Here is a 14,484-nt window from a genome sequence, read left to right on the forward strand (position 1 = left end):
TACACAGAAAGAGATTGTTCTATTTATGTAAACTTAACTAGTTCAATTGCTAAGACCACATTCAGAAACTGGTTTCACTTCTGAAAATGGTTATAAATTGCACTTTTTTTTACTCTATGCAATAATTTGTTTAATCAGTGTTTTACCTGATAATATTGAACCTAATTTCAGTTTTATGACTTTTTACTCTGACAATTTTAACTATGTCATATCACATATTGACTTTAATGTTAATTTTTTAGATAAATAAATCATGATAATTTGACTTTTATAATAGTTTGTTTCAGAAGTTAAACCAGTAACAATTTTTTTTATTGACTGACAGTTTACACTGTCAAATCAAAACCTCTATTCAGATTAAAATAATAACATAAAATTCATAAACAAATTCAAATATGATTTTAAAAAATCAACTCAATCAAATATATTTGTGCAGAATTTGTAACTGTGGTAAGTTTCATTAATTAGAATGCAATTCATTTGATTTTCCCAGTAAGTGGAAAATAGTTTGCCTCTTCTGTTGAGCACATGAACCTCTAACCCCTATCATGAAACACCTATATAACACATGCTTTTCTATTTTCTGAGTTTTGTTTAAAAGTGGGAAAATTAGGTTTATGATGAAATGGACTTGTACTTGGTAATTCAATACATGTTCAACATCTATGCTTATGATCAATTAATGCAATAAAGGGCATGGTTGGAGTCAACTCACAATAAAATAATTGCTTATTGTAAAATTAGGAAGTTTTCAAACCAAATATTATTATGACAACCACAATTTTTTCATCACCAACAATAGTTTGGAGACATAGAGATCACCTAACATTGATTACAACATTAAGGCTCAAGCATATCATGATTAAGGGTCTCATCTCAATTTAAATTTCAAAAGCCACATTAAAGTTGCAGGAAAATACAATAACAAAACTGTTTAAATGTTTGCACGTGATGTCTCTTTGTTTTTTCTTCAGAAAACATACATTAATAGCATCAAAATTCAACTTGAAAAGTGTGAGAATGCCATATGATGATAACAAGTTTAATATATATAATTTCAGCTTTTTTTTTATAGAAAATACAAATGGATACTCTCTTTCTTAACCACCATGACAGTAAGGCATTAATCAAAAAGCAGCTGCATAATTTTTTTTATCAGAAAGAAAAAAAAAGGCAAAAAGGGGTGAAAAAGAAAGAACACATAGTCATAATTATGGCTTTGTATTAGAGGCATCTACACTTCTTTATTTGTATTTTGTGGTCTTTTTCATTATGAAATATGACAGAGGTTGTCAAAGTTAAAATGGTCTATTTATTGAACCTTAGCTTACACTGCAACAAACAAAACCATTGCACATATTCACATACTATATACTTATTTTATTGTTACATAAACTAAACAAATATTGTGAGTGATGAGAGGATTTGATTTGTGTTTGTTTGTGTGATTGAAAAGAACAGAGTTGTTGAGAGGTGACTGGTTGTGCAGGTAGCAGGTGGATTGGTGTTCTGGACAATTTGTCTGCTTCGGTTAGAACAATGAAATGATGAAAGAATGAGTGAATGAAAGAGGTTAGACTTGGTAGGCTTTGTCTTTTGGGTACCTTTTTTGGTGTCACATTCCTACACCATCATCTCTCCCTCATGGTGGTCCAAAATCCTAATCTAAACATGTTCTATGAAGTTGTAAGAGAAAAATGGTTAAAAAACTATGAACTATAAATTTTCATATGCATGCAACCAACTTGCTTTTATAGAAAATGATTTTTACTAAATTTCAACTAATATTTGGACATGTAGCTTACTTTAAAACCACATTTTTTTATTAAATCAAAGAGAAAAAAAAGTCTCCCAAACATCTGAAGTCACTAGGAAGGGCAGATAAAGTAGTGACACATTTTTGTGCTAAAGTAAAGGAAGCATGAAGGAAGTGGTAGTCCTTATAATAAGTGACTTCTTTGGCCAAACTTAGCAATGACATAAATTAGGGAGGGAGAGGCTATAAAGGTTAAAAAGTACAAAAAAACAAAAAGTTAAAATGAGGGGAAACATGTTATAAAAAAGTTATCTTGTTAAATATTTGATAAAAAAAATTATAAGAAATATTACTTAGGGGCTTTGAATGGAATATCTTTGAATTGATTATGTATGGTGGCAAAACTTGATAATTTTTTATATATAAATTTTTTTTGATGAGTTAAGTTCTGTAAACTCATAAAAAGTGTTTACAAAAGTACTCACAGATTGTCCATCAACAAAACCTAGGATAGCAAGACATAAATTGGTGTGTTGTTGTGAGTCCAATCTTTATCAACTAAGTCAAATTTTGTTGGCTGAATCATGATTCTTTGTGCACAGAGTACAAGAAGAATAGTTTCCACTAGAGAGATAACTGGGAGGTTGGAACTATCCTCTTTCCCTCCCCTCTTGTTTGATGTCTTTCATCCTACACCTTCTCAATGTCAAACACTTAGCCATACAAAATTGGTAATTAGAACCAATTAACTTGCTTTTTCTCTTCTCATAATTCCCAATTATATTGACTTTTAATCACTAAAGTTTTTGCATTTAGTATATATCAGGTAAACTATTCTTTTTAGTAGGCCTATGAATCTATGCAGAGAAAATAATATATATATATATATTTTGTTTTTACAAAGGCTTAGAAACAATTTTATTTTTTATAAGATTGTTGATATCTCGGTCTTCTTTCTCAGTGCAAGTTTTCGGTTTGGGTTTTTGGCTTGGAGTTGGATATGAGTTATAGACTCTCACTTCTCTAGACTAGGTCAACTTAATCTCTCGGTTCTTGGTCTCAGTCTCCTTTCATGGATGGGTGTACCTGAAATATGTTTCGATGCCAAAGTCAAGATTAGTACTAGTTAATTATCAGATAAATTCACCCTACTTATCTCTTGAGTTGATCACCTATTTATAACACTTTCTTATTAGGTTTAAAACTCAGTTGAACTTTCTTTGTACATGATCTTCTTTATACACATTCTTTATGTTTTGGGTCCTTTAGATGGACTTTATCAAAATAACTATTTATTTATTTTTATTTATTTTTTTTATCTTTCGATCAACCTCTCGATCGTAAACATTACATATATATATCTTAAAATTTTGATTCCTTGGACGACCATTGTCCCAAAACAATAATGCCACTTAAAACTTACGCCACATGTGACCCATTTTGAAAGAAACCTTTTTCATAAAAAAAGGGTGATTGAGGCAACACCAACATTATTCAGTCTGAAAATTCCAAATGAAGAGGAGTAAACATTATTTCAAGCATGAGTTGCTATATCTGAAAAGCCAAAATATCGAGTACTCCATCTTTGTTACTATATGTTTACTCAATTTTTCACATACTTGCATCGAAATGTCTATCTTCAAATAAACTTAAGGATTCAAAGATTTGTTATGGTTTCCTATTTTAGCATTCGTTGGTACTTTCAACTGCTTCTCACCATCATTGCTTGGAACCATCATGGTGGTGTTACATGAATGTGCATATGAAAGTTTTCATGAAGATGGTAGATTCTTTGCTTCTTCCTCTCATTACCCTTATCAAAGAACTTCATATCATTACTCACAAAACAAAAAAGAACATTCTTCTTCAAGCTTAATCTTCACATTGTTTATTATTGTTTCCCTTTTAGAGGTTGCCAAAAACTAATGCCATGTATCTTATTTCTCTTCACTTTAAAAAACAAGAGTTTTGTGATAATATAATAGTAATATAAAAATTGATAAACTAAGTGTATGTGTGAACTACATTCCCGAATGTAACGTTTCTGCTATGTATTGCATTCCACCTTTATACGTATAATTTAAGTTTTCTCTGTTGCACATGTTTATGTTCTGATTAATTTGATGCATGAGAAATAAGTACCAGCAAACTTGTTTCTCACTGACCCAACAGTATCTCAGTCATATGTGTACTAATATCCATTCCACGTGAATTGATTTGTGATTGATCAGGTACATTTCAAACTAGTAGTTGTAATTGTGTTGGATATTTTGGATATTCCTAGCTAACTGTGTTTTACAATTTTATTTTCCAATCTTGGTGTAAGAACAGGCAGAGACATGTACTTTAAGGGAGGGCCAAACCAAAATTCAATCACATTTCTTGTCTGAAGAGGAAGCATGGTTTTTGCTCCAGAATGTGGATGAATGGAAGACAACATTAAACAGATTAAGGGGTTTAAGAGCCACACTAAAGAGGAGTGAAAGTATGATTATTTTAGTTAACTCATAATGTTAATATTATTCAGAAGTGAACTTTAATAAGGTTTGCATCCATTACCTTGCATATTATAAAATGTTTTTATCTGTAGTCGACGTGGAAATGTTTTTATCTGTAGTCGACGTGGAATTTCCAACCAATGTAGTTTATTTCTTAACATCAGAAAATCAGTAGGGAAGATTATGCAGTGGGGTTGGTGTTATGTGGGGGTGGTGGTGTCAATGGTCAAGTCATTGGACATAGGAAGGAGCTATATATGTGAATGTGGGGATAAAGAAGCTAATAGAATCTTGTCATGTAATGCAATGAGAGAAAGGACAATACCATGTGAAGATGCATAATGTGGTCCGTGATGAGGTGTGCTATAACTAATCAAGGTAAATGTGGCAAAAAACCTAGAAGCAAAAAGGGAAGTTTTATATCTGCATCATATAAGGGACAAAATCAACTTCCTTATCAGTATATAATATTGATACATATTGAAAGTGCATTTCTATTATCAAATGTACCTTTTGAAGGTGCATGAAGTTATGTGTGTAATTTCTACAAATTATGGAGAAGTACTTTTGCCATCACTGACACAATCATGAACTCTTTTACTAAGAGCATAGGAAACACATCATTTGAAAATTTTCAAGCCATAGGAATCATGGATGAGTTAACTGTTCTGTCTAAGCCATTTGTTGAGAGATTGAAGCTTCACCAATACAACTGCTGATTGATTACAGTGTTACAATTGGGTCATGCCTCATTCAAGTATGATTGTGAGATTGGCAATTTCATTCCAAAGGAACCAGTAATTGAAACAAAATCCTCTGTCACTTGCTCAAGATTTTTTGAACTAGCATGATGAAGATTCAATGTATATATGTAACCACATAGGAAAAAAAACAAGTACTCTAAGAAGGTAAGTGGTTTAGTTGTAGTTGTCTTCTGTAGGAAACCTATTCACATGTGAAGAGGAGAAAATGTCCCCTCTTTCATTTCAAGAAAAATTACAAACAAGTATTGTAAGTTTTAATATTTGTCTCTTATTGATGCAATTTTTCATGCACTGAATCCAAACTTAACTACATTTGAGTTTTACTTAAATCCCACTATTTATAAACTTCAAATTTTTTTATTGACAGAAAAAAAACTTAAAAAAATGTTCCTACTATATTTAAACTATATATATATATATATATAATCAAATTATTTTCAAAAATATCTTTTGAAAAACTACTCCCTATCATTTTCTTCATTTTATTGTAAACTAATGGTCAACTATGAAATGACTTTTTAGAATCATTTTTAATAAAACAAAATAATTGACCTTATCTGTGCAGCCTAAATAACAATGATTTAATGGAGGATTGGTGAGTAGAGCCAAAGTCTTGGAGAAAATAACAAATGCAAATGATTTCAATGGTGTAATATTAACAACTGCATGGTTCTTCGATTTAATGCTAGACTAATTGAATAGTTTTTGTTTTTCATTGAGACTATACTTTTATTTTTCATCAATCTTGTATTTGGGTGCTTTGGAATATTCAACCATGATTAAGCGTATAATGTGCATTTTCCATTCTAAACCTTTGTTCATTTTCTTTTTTATTTTAGTTAAAAACATATATTTGGTTTCATGTAAAAAAATATGAATCGAAGTAACTTAATTTTTTAATTTGGTTTGGATTGGCTTTATGGTTTTGTGGTATTTTTTTCTATTTCCTAATCTTATCTTTTTTATATATGGACATAATATTATATGATGATACTCTGCTTCACTGGAAAAAAAATCTAAATCAATTTAAAAAGTTTGATTTTTAATTTATTATTAGTTTTTCATATCAGTTTTTGACCCTTTTTTTTTTTAAATCAGTTTGATTTTTAACCTAGTTGATGGTAGTAATTTGTACAACCACCTAATTCAAATTCCTTGGTCATTCGCATAACTTTTCAGAAGAGGAAAATAAGAAACTTGAAAGCGATGATTTTTTACCATACCTCCATGCATTTATTCATGCATCCTCCTAATTTAAAAAATACTTTTTATTCTAAAATGTAAAATCCGGAAAATTCAAAGATTATATTTTTTTTATCCTAGAAGGTAAAATCGAGAGCCTTCAAATGTATATTCTGGTTACAATATACTAATTGTATTTTGGATTTCTATTTTGAATTATACATTTTATAATATTAATTTGTATTTTAAATTAGACATTTTTATAATACAAATGTACTTTTATTTATAGACTATAAGATAAATATTTTTAAATTTTTTAAAAGTAAGAAGGTGTTGGAAGAAATCTCCCTTCAAAAAACATATATGAATCTAGTAGTGAGTCGTTAAGTTGTAGCCAATAAAAGATTGGCTTCTTCTTCTTGTACCCCTCAATTTTAAAAATCTTAAAATTGACATTGACCTATTATTTGAAAAGGGGAATCGTGTTAGAGTTTCTTTGCCATTGTTCATCTTCTTCATTCAATATCAACCGTTAGTGAAGGGTTTTTTTGTAGTTTTGCGGAGCAAGGTGGAGGAGTAAGCTATGTTGCTGAAATGTTGCTTGGGTTTTAAGATAAGAATTAAGTTTTTTTTAAGAGCATTGGTGGTTATGGAGATTTCGTGGTTACCAGATATCGGAATCCGATAATGTGCTACGGATTCATCAATCCAGAATTGAATAATTTTTTTTCTTGGATGAGGGGGTGTTTTTGGAAGCAAATTTTTCATAAATTGTTGATTTCCGGATTGCTGAAACTGGAAGCCTAATTTCTGTTACGGATTGTGGATTCATAATGTTTTTTTGTATTACGAATTTCTGAATTCATAATGCACAGGTTTCTGGATCCAGAATGCATATTTTGAATTACGAATTTCTGGATCCTAAATTGTTTTTTTGAATTATGGATTGCTGGATTCGGAATGAATTGTTTGAATTATGGATTCATGGATCCGGAATGCAATGATTTAGTTTTATTATTTTAATTTGTAGAAGTATGGATAATAATGAAGAATTTGAACAAGAACTATATGATGGAGTTGATGAGTGGGACGGTCTACATGATGATAATATTGAGAAGTCATTATCTAACAAAGCAATAAACAATATACCAAAGGGATATGAATGTACAAATGTGTTTATTACAAAGAAGGTAAAGTTAAGTTTGTAAAGTATGTTTAGGTTGTTTGTTAATTGGTAAATAAAATAATTTGTTATGATAACTTTTGTAGGTATTTTGTATTCGAGATGAGTAGGGGTGGAAAAGCGGGTCAGCCCGTCCCGCATTGGCCCGTCCCGCACTTGGCCCGCAAAAATACGGGTCGGGTTGGCCCGCCCCGCAAAGTTATTGCGAGCTAGAATTCCCGACTCGCCCCGCATAAGAGTTGACCCGCGGGTTTGCGGGCCAGCCCGCGTTCTTTTTTTTTTTTTACATTTTGTTCTTAAAAAATTGTTAAATTAAACCTATATATTTGTTTCTATCAAACCTATATTAATTTTTCTTCCTTTTCAAACATAGTCAAACATCAAAACATTAAACATTAAGATAAATATCAAATATCACTATTCTTCCACTTCCAAAACATTAAAAATACCTAATTCCAAAACATTAAACATAAACATAAACATTAATTCAAAAAACATTAAACATAAACATTATTGACATTCTTCCATTTCAATAACATTGGATGCCGCCTTAGAAGAACTTTCATCCATTTTTTTTTCTTGCGGGTTAGCGGGTCAACCTGCCCCGCTGCTGACCCGCGCGGACCGCGGGCTAATGCGGGTTGAAAAGGTCAGCCCACCCCGCGTTTTTTACCAGCGGGCCGCGGGACGGTCCGCACGGCCCGCCCCGCTTTGCCATCCCTAGATATGAGTTCTTGATGTGGGTTAGAAAAGTTGCGTTTCACTTTGGTTTTGTTAATGATATTAAGATCGGATACTTTAACTAGCCAACGATGAAGGAAGACATTTGTATTATTAGGTTGTGAGATAAGCGGTAAATACAGACGATATGAGAAGGATTTACTAGTTACTGAGAGTGGAACTAGGAAATGTGATTGTCCTTTTAGATTACTAGGGTATCCAGTAAACAATGGTGAATGATGGATATTGAAATTAATTTGTGGGTCTCATAATTTTGAGTTGGAAAATACATTGGTTGGTCATGCATATGCTGGTAGGTTCACATATAGCGAGAAGTTAATGTTTATGGATATGACAGACAGTGCAGTGAAGCCCATAAATATTTTGCTAATAATGAAAAAGCACATTGAGAAGAATGTGACCACAATAAAGCAAGCTTACAATGCAGGATATTTGTACAGAAAATCAGAACGAGGTGATAAAACTAAAATGAAACAATTGATGATGTTACTTTAGCGAGATATGTATGTCCATTGGTCTAGGTTTGAGGAAGAGACGAATGTTGTGCAAGATTTATTTTCAACACACCCTGATTCAATGAAGCTATTGAATGTCTTTAACATTATATCGATGATGGACAATACATACAAAACTAATAGGTATAGGATGCCCTTGTATGAAGTTGTTGGTGTTACCTCAATGGGAATAACCTTCAGTGTTGCATTTATATTACTCGCATCAGAACGTCATCATAATTTTGTATGGACACTTGAGAAGCTGAGAGGTTTATTTTTTAGAGTTGATTCATACCTAAAGGTTGTGGTTAGTGATAATGAATGCAAATAGAATGGAGTTTTGGCGTTTTGGAATTGCGGATGTGAAAGAAGAACATGATGGGGAGAGTTTTTTAGGGTTTTTAGGTATACATTTTGTTAGGGGCCTTTTTGAAAATTTAAAAAATAATAAGGACAATTTAGTCTTTACAAATATTATGGGAGTGCAAGAAGAAAAAATAGGGGTGCATGAAGAAACTGTCTAAAAAATTTGATTCACTTTAACTGGACGATTCAGATGGATTGATCATACCATACATAATACATTTAGGGATATTTCTTCTTACAACCTTACATTTTTTTGCCAACACCTCTACATTAATGTGTAATTACAAAAATATGTTTGGTACTTCTTAAAAACCCAAAACAGTATACCACGATGACTCTTTCTTTCTTCCTTATTTGTAATCGTTGTCTACGTGGTAAATAAAGTGCAAGGAGTTGCGGTGCATTGAGTGTTATTAGTGGTTTTGTGGAGGTGATTTGTTTTCCAGCGACTTGGTGGTGGTTAGGTAGTGTCTGCGACGACTCTACGTTCGAAGAATAAGGTAAGTACTAATTTTTTGTTTACAAATTGGGTGTTCCATTTTTTCAACGGATTTGGAATTTCGCAATATAACTTTTAAGATTATGGACAAGGCATTCTGTAATAAGTAAAACAAAATGCATTGTGGATCCACCAATCCATAAGTCAAAAAATGCTTCCAGAACACCTCCTTCATCCGAAATATAAAACTCTACTTACAAATTAACCATTTTGTACTTAATTTTTGCACTTGTGGATTACTTGATCCGTAATATAGTTGTGGAATCCGATTTCCTGGAACCTCTAAACCCCATAACCTTTCAACCATCTTCAAGAAAACTCAGTTCTTACATCCATAAACCAATCAGCACTTTAAAACGACAATCTCACCTCCACCTTTACTCTGCACAGCTTAAATCACCCTCTATCAGCACCAACAATCAACCAACAAAGACAAAGTCGGGCATGGAAATCATCAATGGTACCTTTTCAAATAAAAATAGCAAAGCTAATTTTGGAAAAATTTTAAATGTAGGGGTGCAGAAGAAAAATGTGGGGTTGGAGAAAGAAACACCCTACATTTGGTTAAAAGAAACAACAAAATGAAAAGTGGGAAGTTTTCTCTATGTGCTAGTTATCTCTCAAGAGTTTGAAGACGGATCCCAATGAAAAGAAGAAGAATTTAACCGTGCATAATTTAATAATTTTCCTCTCTCATTAAAATTTATTCTCCTCATTTTTAATTAAATTTTTGAAAATATTTTTTACTCAAAAAAAGTTTTTAAAAATAATTTTATTTTATATTTTTTTTTCTTCTTTTACATTCACTCTCGACAAAGTAAAATTAAATATCAGAAATTAGATTTCAGAATCATATTTTTCCGAAATTATATTTCGATGACCCACGGAGGAAGACAAAATTAAATGAGAATTCAATAAAAAATTAAATTAAATTCTGAAGACATTTTTTTTAAAATAAAAAATAAAAATGAGAATTCAATCTCCTGATAACCAAATTATCATGAACAAAAATAATGATATTCCAAAAAATTAAATATTCCATGGTCCACCTTTACATACCCTTTTTTTCAAAATTAAGACGACTTGATTTATAGAAGCCTGTGGAATTAGCAAGGTTAAAAACAGAGGAAGACGAATAAATTGGGTTATTTTATAACAGAAAGGTGATCTATAACCCATATACAAACATAAACATTTTATTTATAAAATAACAATTAATACACAATTTTAATTCATTTAAAAAATAATTAAATAATTAATAATATATATTAATATTTATGATTTAAAAAAATGTAAAAAAATAATAATTACACTAAAATGATGGCATTGTGATACAAATTCAATTAACAAAAAATAATTAAACTTTTAATTTTCGTGTCATCTTTACACGACTAATTCTTAATTCATAATTTCCAGAAAATGCACCCCCACTTTGGTAATTTCGTAAAACTTTTGCAACAGTAGTAAAAAAACCAAGAAATTAAACAATATACATTAAGCTGATGCAGTTCACGTGCATCAATTTGACAAAAGAACAAGGGCTGAGAGAGAAGTTTGAGAATACCGCTTCACTGAGCTATGAAGGAACAAATGGAATTTAAGACTTACCCTTCCCCAACTTGAACAAGACAACATTCATGACACATTGACACCCTCAAGCTGCAACACTATACATCAATTAAAATCTTTGGGCTGGTATGAGAATACAATAAATGACATGCTACAATAAGTTTTTTGCCCTCAAACCTCATGAAAAACAAAAACAAAAACACTTCAATATATGGCAAGATATTCACTAGCACGAAAGTGGACAACCCAGCAATATAAGTTGAAGAAATGGAATCTGCAAATCAAAAGCAGATGATAAACAAGTGACCTCTGCAAGTTGAAGACGACAAGGAAGCACACATAGAATTCACTTGCCAATCTTTCACTAAAAGCAAGATGGTAGAGCAGGCCCATGGCAAACAAAAGCCAGCACAACATAAACTATCACAAGTAGGATGACAATAAGTGCAACCCTGCAACATGCAACTGTTTAGTCAGTAAGACCCAAAAACAGAGCATTGTAAAACTATAGTTAAAGATTGAGTAATGGTGTTAGGATGAGGTTGTACTACAAATGAAACAGTTTGTTGCCTACTGTTGGAAATTATCCTAAAACTAGTTGAGGTAAATTCAAATTTTACTTAATGGAACTCTCACCACACAAGAACTTAACATTTATTATATTTAAAAAAAAATTGCACTCTCAATAATATAAAAATCAATCAAATGTAGGGGGATTTGTCATGCAAATATAGCTTGGCAATTATAATTTTATATCATATGGGAACCTTGATGATAACACTACTTTTGGGTTTCTTGGAAACCTTGATCATAACACTATTTCTGGGTTTCTTGGAAACCTTGATGATAGCACTATTTTTGGTTTCTTGGAAACCTTATATGTTGCAAGTTAGACACCGTCACATGGCCCTTCCCTGTCTTCAACCAAGGGCCCATTTGTTATAAAGTTGCCTAGAATTGATTTTGATAAAATTAATTTTGAACCATTGAAATAATTAGAACATGTCCAAATTAATAACCATAGGGTTATATGGTACTCGTGTTTTTATTAGAAAGTGCGATTTTCAAACACCAAAGAAGCTAGATCTAAGTTTGAAGTCTGCCACACTTATTTCTCCTTCACTCGGGTGTACAATAGTTTTTGGAATGAACTTTTAGATAATTTTGGTGAGGCATGGGTGACTTCTAGTTCTATGTGGATCAATTTTTATACATTCACTTTGAAAGGTTTGGTAAGAAGAAGGAACATAAAAATGTTGTGGCAATGCACTTGTGTATGCAAATTTGGAGGTTCGATTGGAAAATACACATCTTCAAGGGAGTATCCTCCCCTCTACATTTGTTATGAGTTAAAAACATTTTCACCTCTTCAAGTGTATCAGTATGCAAGCGCAAGCAGACTACACAACTCTCCTGCTTTAACTAGTTTTTAGGAGCTTCCATTTGTCTCTGTTTTTTTCTACTCTGTTGTCATTGTTGAGGATTTCTTATCCTCCTACCTTTTTTAATTCTACCTCTTCCTTTCTCTAATACTTTTTCTTCTTTTATACTTAAAAGAAAATTTTTACAAGTGAAATTATTTCTAACAAGAATTATTTTTAGCGCATTTACAAGTTTTTACCAACACTTCAAGTTTCAACCTAAACCTCTACCTCAATCCCCCAGTTCCCAACATAATCAATAACCTAAGTTTAAGCCGAGGTGGTTTCCATCAGAGTCCTCTGAAATTCTACTGAATATATATATTGCAAGAATATATACTGCATTTAGGAAAATTCAGTTGATCATGCAGGAATGGAGATGAGGTTTCAGATTCATTCAAAAGACAGTAGTTTTTTGTTGTAAGTTCAGCTAATAAGACTGAGGTTCAGATTGAGAACATACGTAAGCTTGACATTTCTCCACCAGACAGTGCTTCTGAAACGGCGAGCTTGCTTCCTGAAGCGAAATGTATTTCCTTGCATATTAGCAGTTTTATCCACTAGTAACTCCAACCGATCACCTCTATCTAAAACTTTGTCAATATTTTCTATCATGACATTTCGTACCTGTTAAAGAACACGGAAGAAAAGAAACACAAAAATGAGAGCAAAACAACCAAGTGAAAAAAAAAATAAGCCTCAGTTCAGATAAACTTCTCAACAAACACATAGGGGAAAGGAAAATAAAGTGGTAAATAAATCCAGCTTCTCTCATAAATTATAAAGGTAAAATTAACTTTAGTCTTATACACCTTCACTTTTTCGGAATCTCTCTTATCAAAACTTCTCCAAAAGCTAAAGTGCGTAACAGGATTTTAACTTAATAGCAGAAGTTTGATTAATTTTATTTCCCAGTTTATTCTCTTATAAGTGTTTCCATAGAAGCTTATCCAAACTAGACCTAAGTATAAAATGTAAAGTCAAAGTGCAGTGCAGTGTAGCACTCTCTTAGAACATATATCAAACAGAAATGCTGCTCACTAATCATTATTAGATGTATCTGTTCCATTAATTATAAATTTAATGTTCCACTATCAAGTTCATTTAACTTGGACAGTGTTGAATTATTGAACAAGGATGAAATGGAGTGGAATTGATGCAAAATGTAATTACACCAGCTATTAACTCACTAATTACCATTGTTAGGGTTGTTTAGCCACACACTAGCCGAACAATTAGTTCCAAAATTTCAATTACTCAAAAAACCGCAGAGAAAAAAACACCACACCTGAGACATTTCACCTTTGAGCCGATTGATCCTGTCGGCGTTAGGATCACTGGAGTAGTACTCCATCTGCTGATTCAAAACCCTAGAGAACTCGTCGTTCATTCCGTAAGGCTGCGCGGAGTGAACGGCTCGTCCGTAAGTCCGCACGAACTTCTGATGAATATCCTCGAGAAACGCGAAAGGAAGTCTCCCTGCAACAATGAATTAAAAGCATTAAAAGCGAATAAGTGATGGATTCAGGATTAAAAGAAGGAGAAGTGAACAGATCGGAAAACGCACTGCCGGCAGTGTCGTCGGCCATGCAGAGAACGGTGAGTCCATCGGTGCGTTTAACGTGGAAGATGTAGCGATCCTGAGAGTAGGAAACGTGTGTGTCGTTGTTCCCTGGGATCTTCTCGAGAATCTGCCGCGCGATTGCGCTGGCGTTGGTGGTGGTGCTGCTGAACTCCGCCAGCACCACCGATCCGCGACCTACCAGCGCGTACAGAATCCCCATTCGGTTCCGATCGGTGAATCAATTGAAAAGCGCCAACACACACAACACAACACAACACCAAACCCTCTTCTCTTCTCTTCTTCTTCTTCTTCTTCCACTTCTGTTCATTAAGTGTCTCTTTCTTCTTGACTTTTTGCTTTTACCATCATCACTACCTTCTGCTTTCTGATTGGAATTTAATTATTGCCTTTCAATTTTAAAATTCCCATCAAATTTTGTTTCCCCCT

The 14,484-nt window shown here is 32.6% G+C and overlaps 1 protein-coding gene across 2 annotated transcripts; it reads right to left on the reverse strand.

Moving 5' to 3' along the window:
• Nucleotides 1-10,947: 10,947 nt before the first annotated feature.
• LOC137825562 (vesicle-associated membrane protein 711) lies at nucleotides 10,948-14,484 on the reverse strand. 2 transcript variants are annotated; one of them, XM_068631257.1, is made up of 5 exons: nucleotides 14,041-14,484; nucleotides 13,762-13,952; nucleotides 12,937-13,100; nucleotides 11,407-11,504; nucleotides 10,948-11,326 (listed from the first exon to the last, which is right to left on the reverse strand). In XM_068631257.1, the coding sequence occupies exons 1-4, from the start codon at nucleotides 14,255-14,257 to the stop codon at nucleotides 11,417-11,419; spliced, it is 660 nt and encodes a 219-aa protein (XP_068487358.1). In that variant the 5' UTR covers nucleotides 14,258-14,484; the 3' UTR covers nucleotides 10,948-11,326; nucleotides 11,407-11,416. The 2 variants fall into 2 exon arrangements, with proteins under 2 accessions (XP_068487358.1, XP_068487357.1); XM_068631256.1 differs by having other exon boundaries at nucleotides 10,948-11,504.

Source organism: Phaseolus vulgaris, chromosome 8 (genome assembly GCF_000499845.2).
Source record: "Phaseolus vulgaris cultivar G19833 chromosome 8, P. vulgaris v2.0, whole genome shotgun sequence".
Lineage (NCBI taxonomy): Eukaryota > Viridiplantae > Streptophyta > Magnoliopsida > Fabales > Fabaceae > Phaseolus > Phaseolus vulgaris.

Bases quoted from the DNA above. Each gene is read 5' to 3' on its own strand.
- LOC137825562 (XM_068631257.1), bottom strand. From the start codon at position 14,257: ATGGGGATTCTGTACGCGCTGGTAGGTCGCGGATCGGTGGTGCTGGCG. The intron at 13,953-14,040 runs GTGCGTTTTCCG...TCATTGTTGCAG, and splicing joins GGCCGACGACACTGCCGGCA to GGAGACTTCCTTTCGCGTTT. The intron at 11,505-12,936 runs GTATGTTCTCAA...TGCATGTTGCAG, and splicing joins TGGAGAAATGTCAAGCTTAC to GGTTGCACTTATTGTCATCC.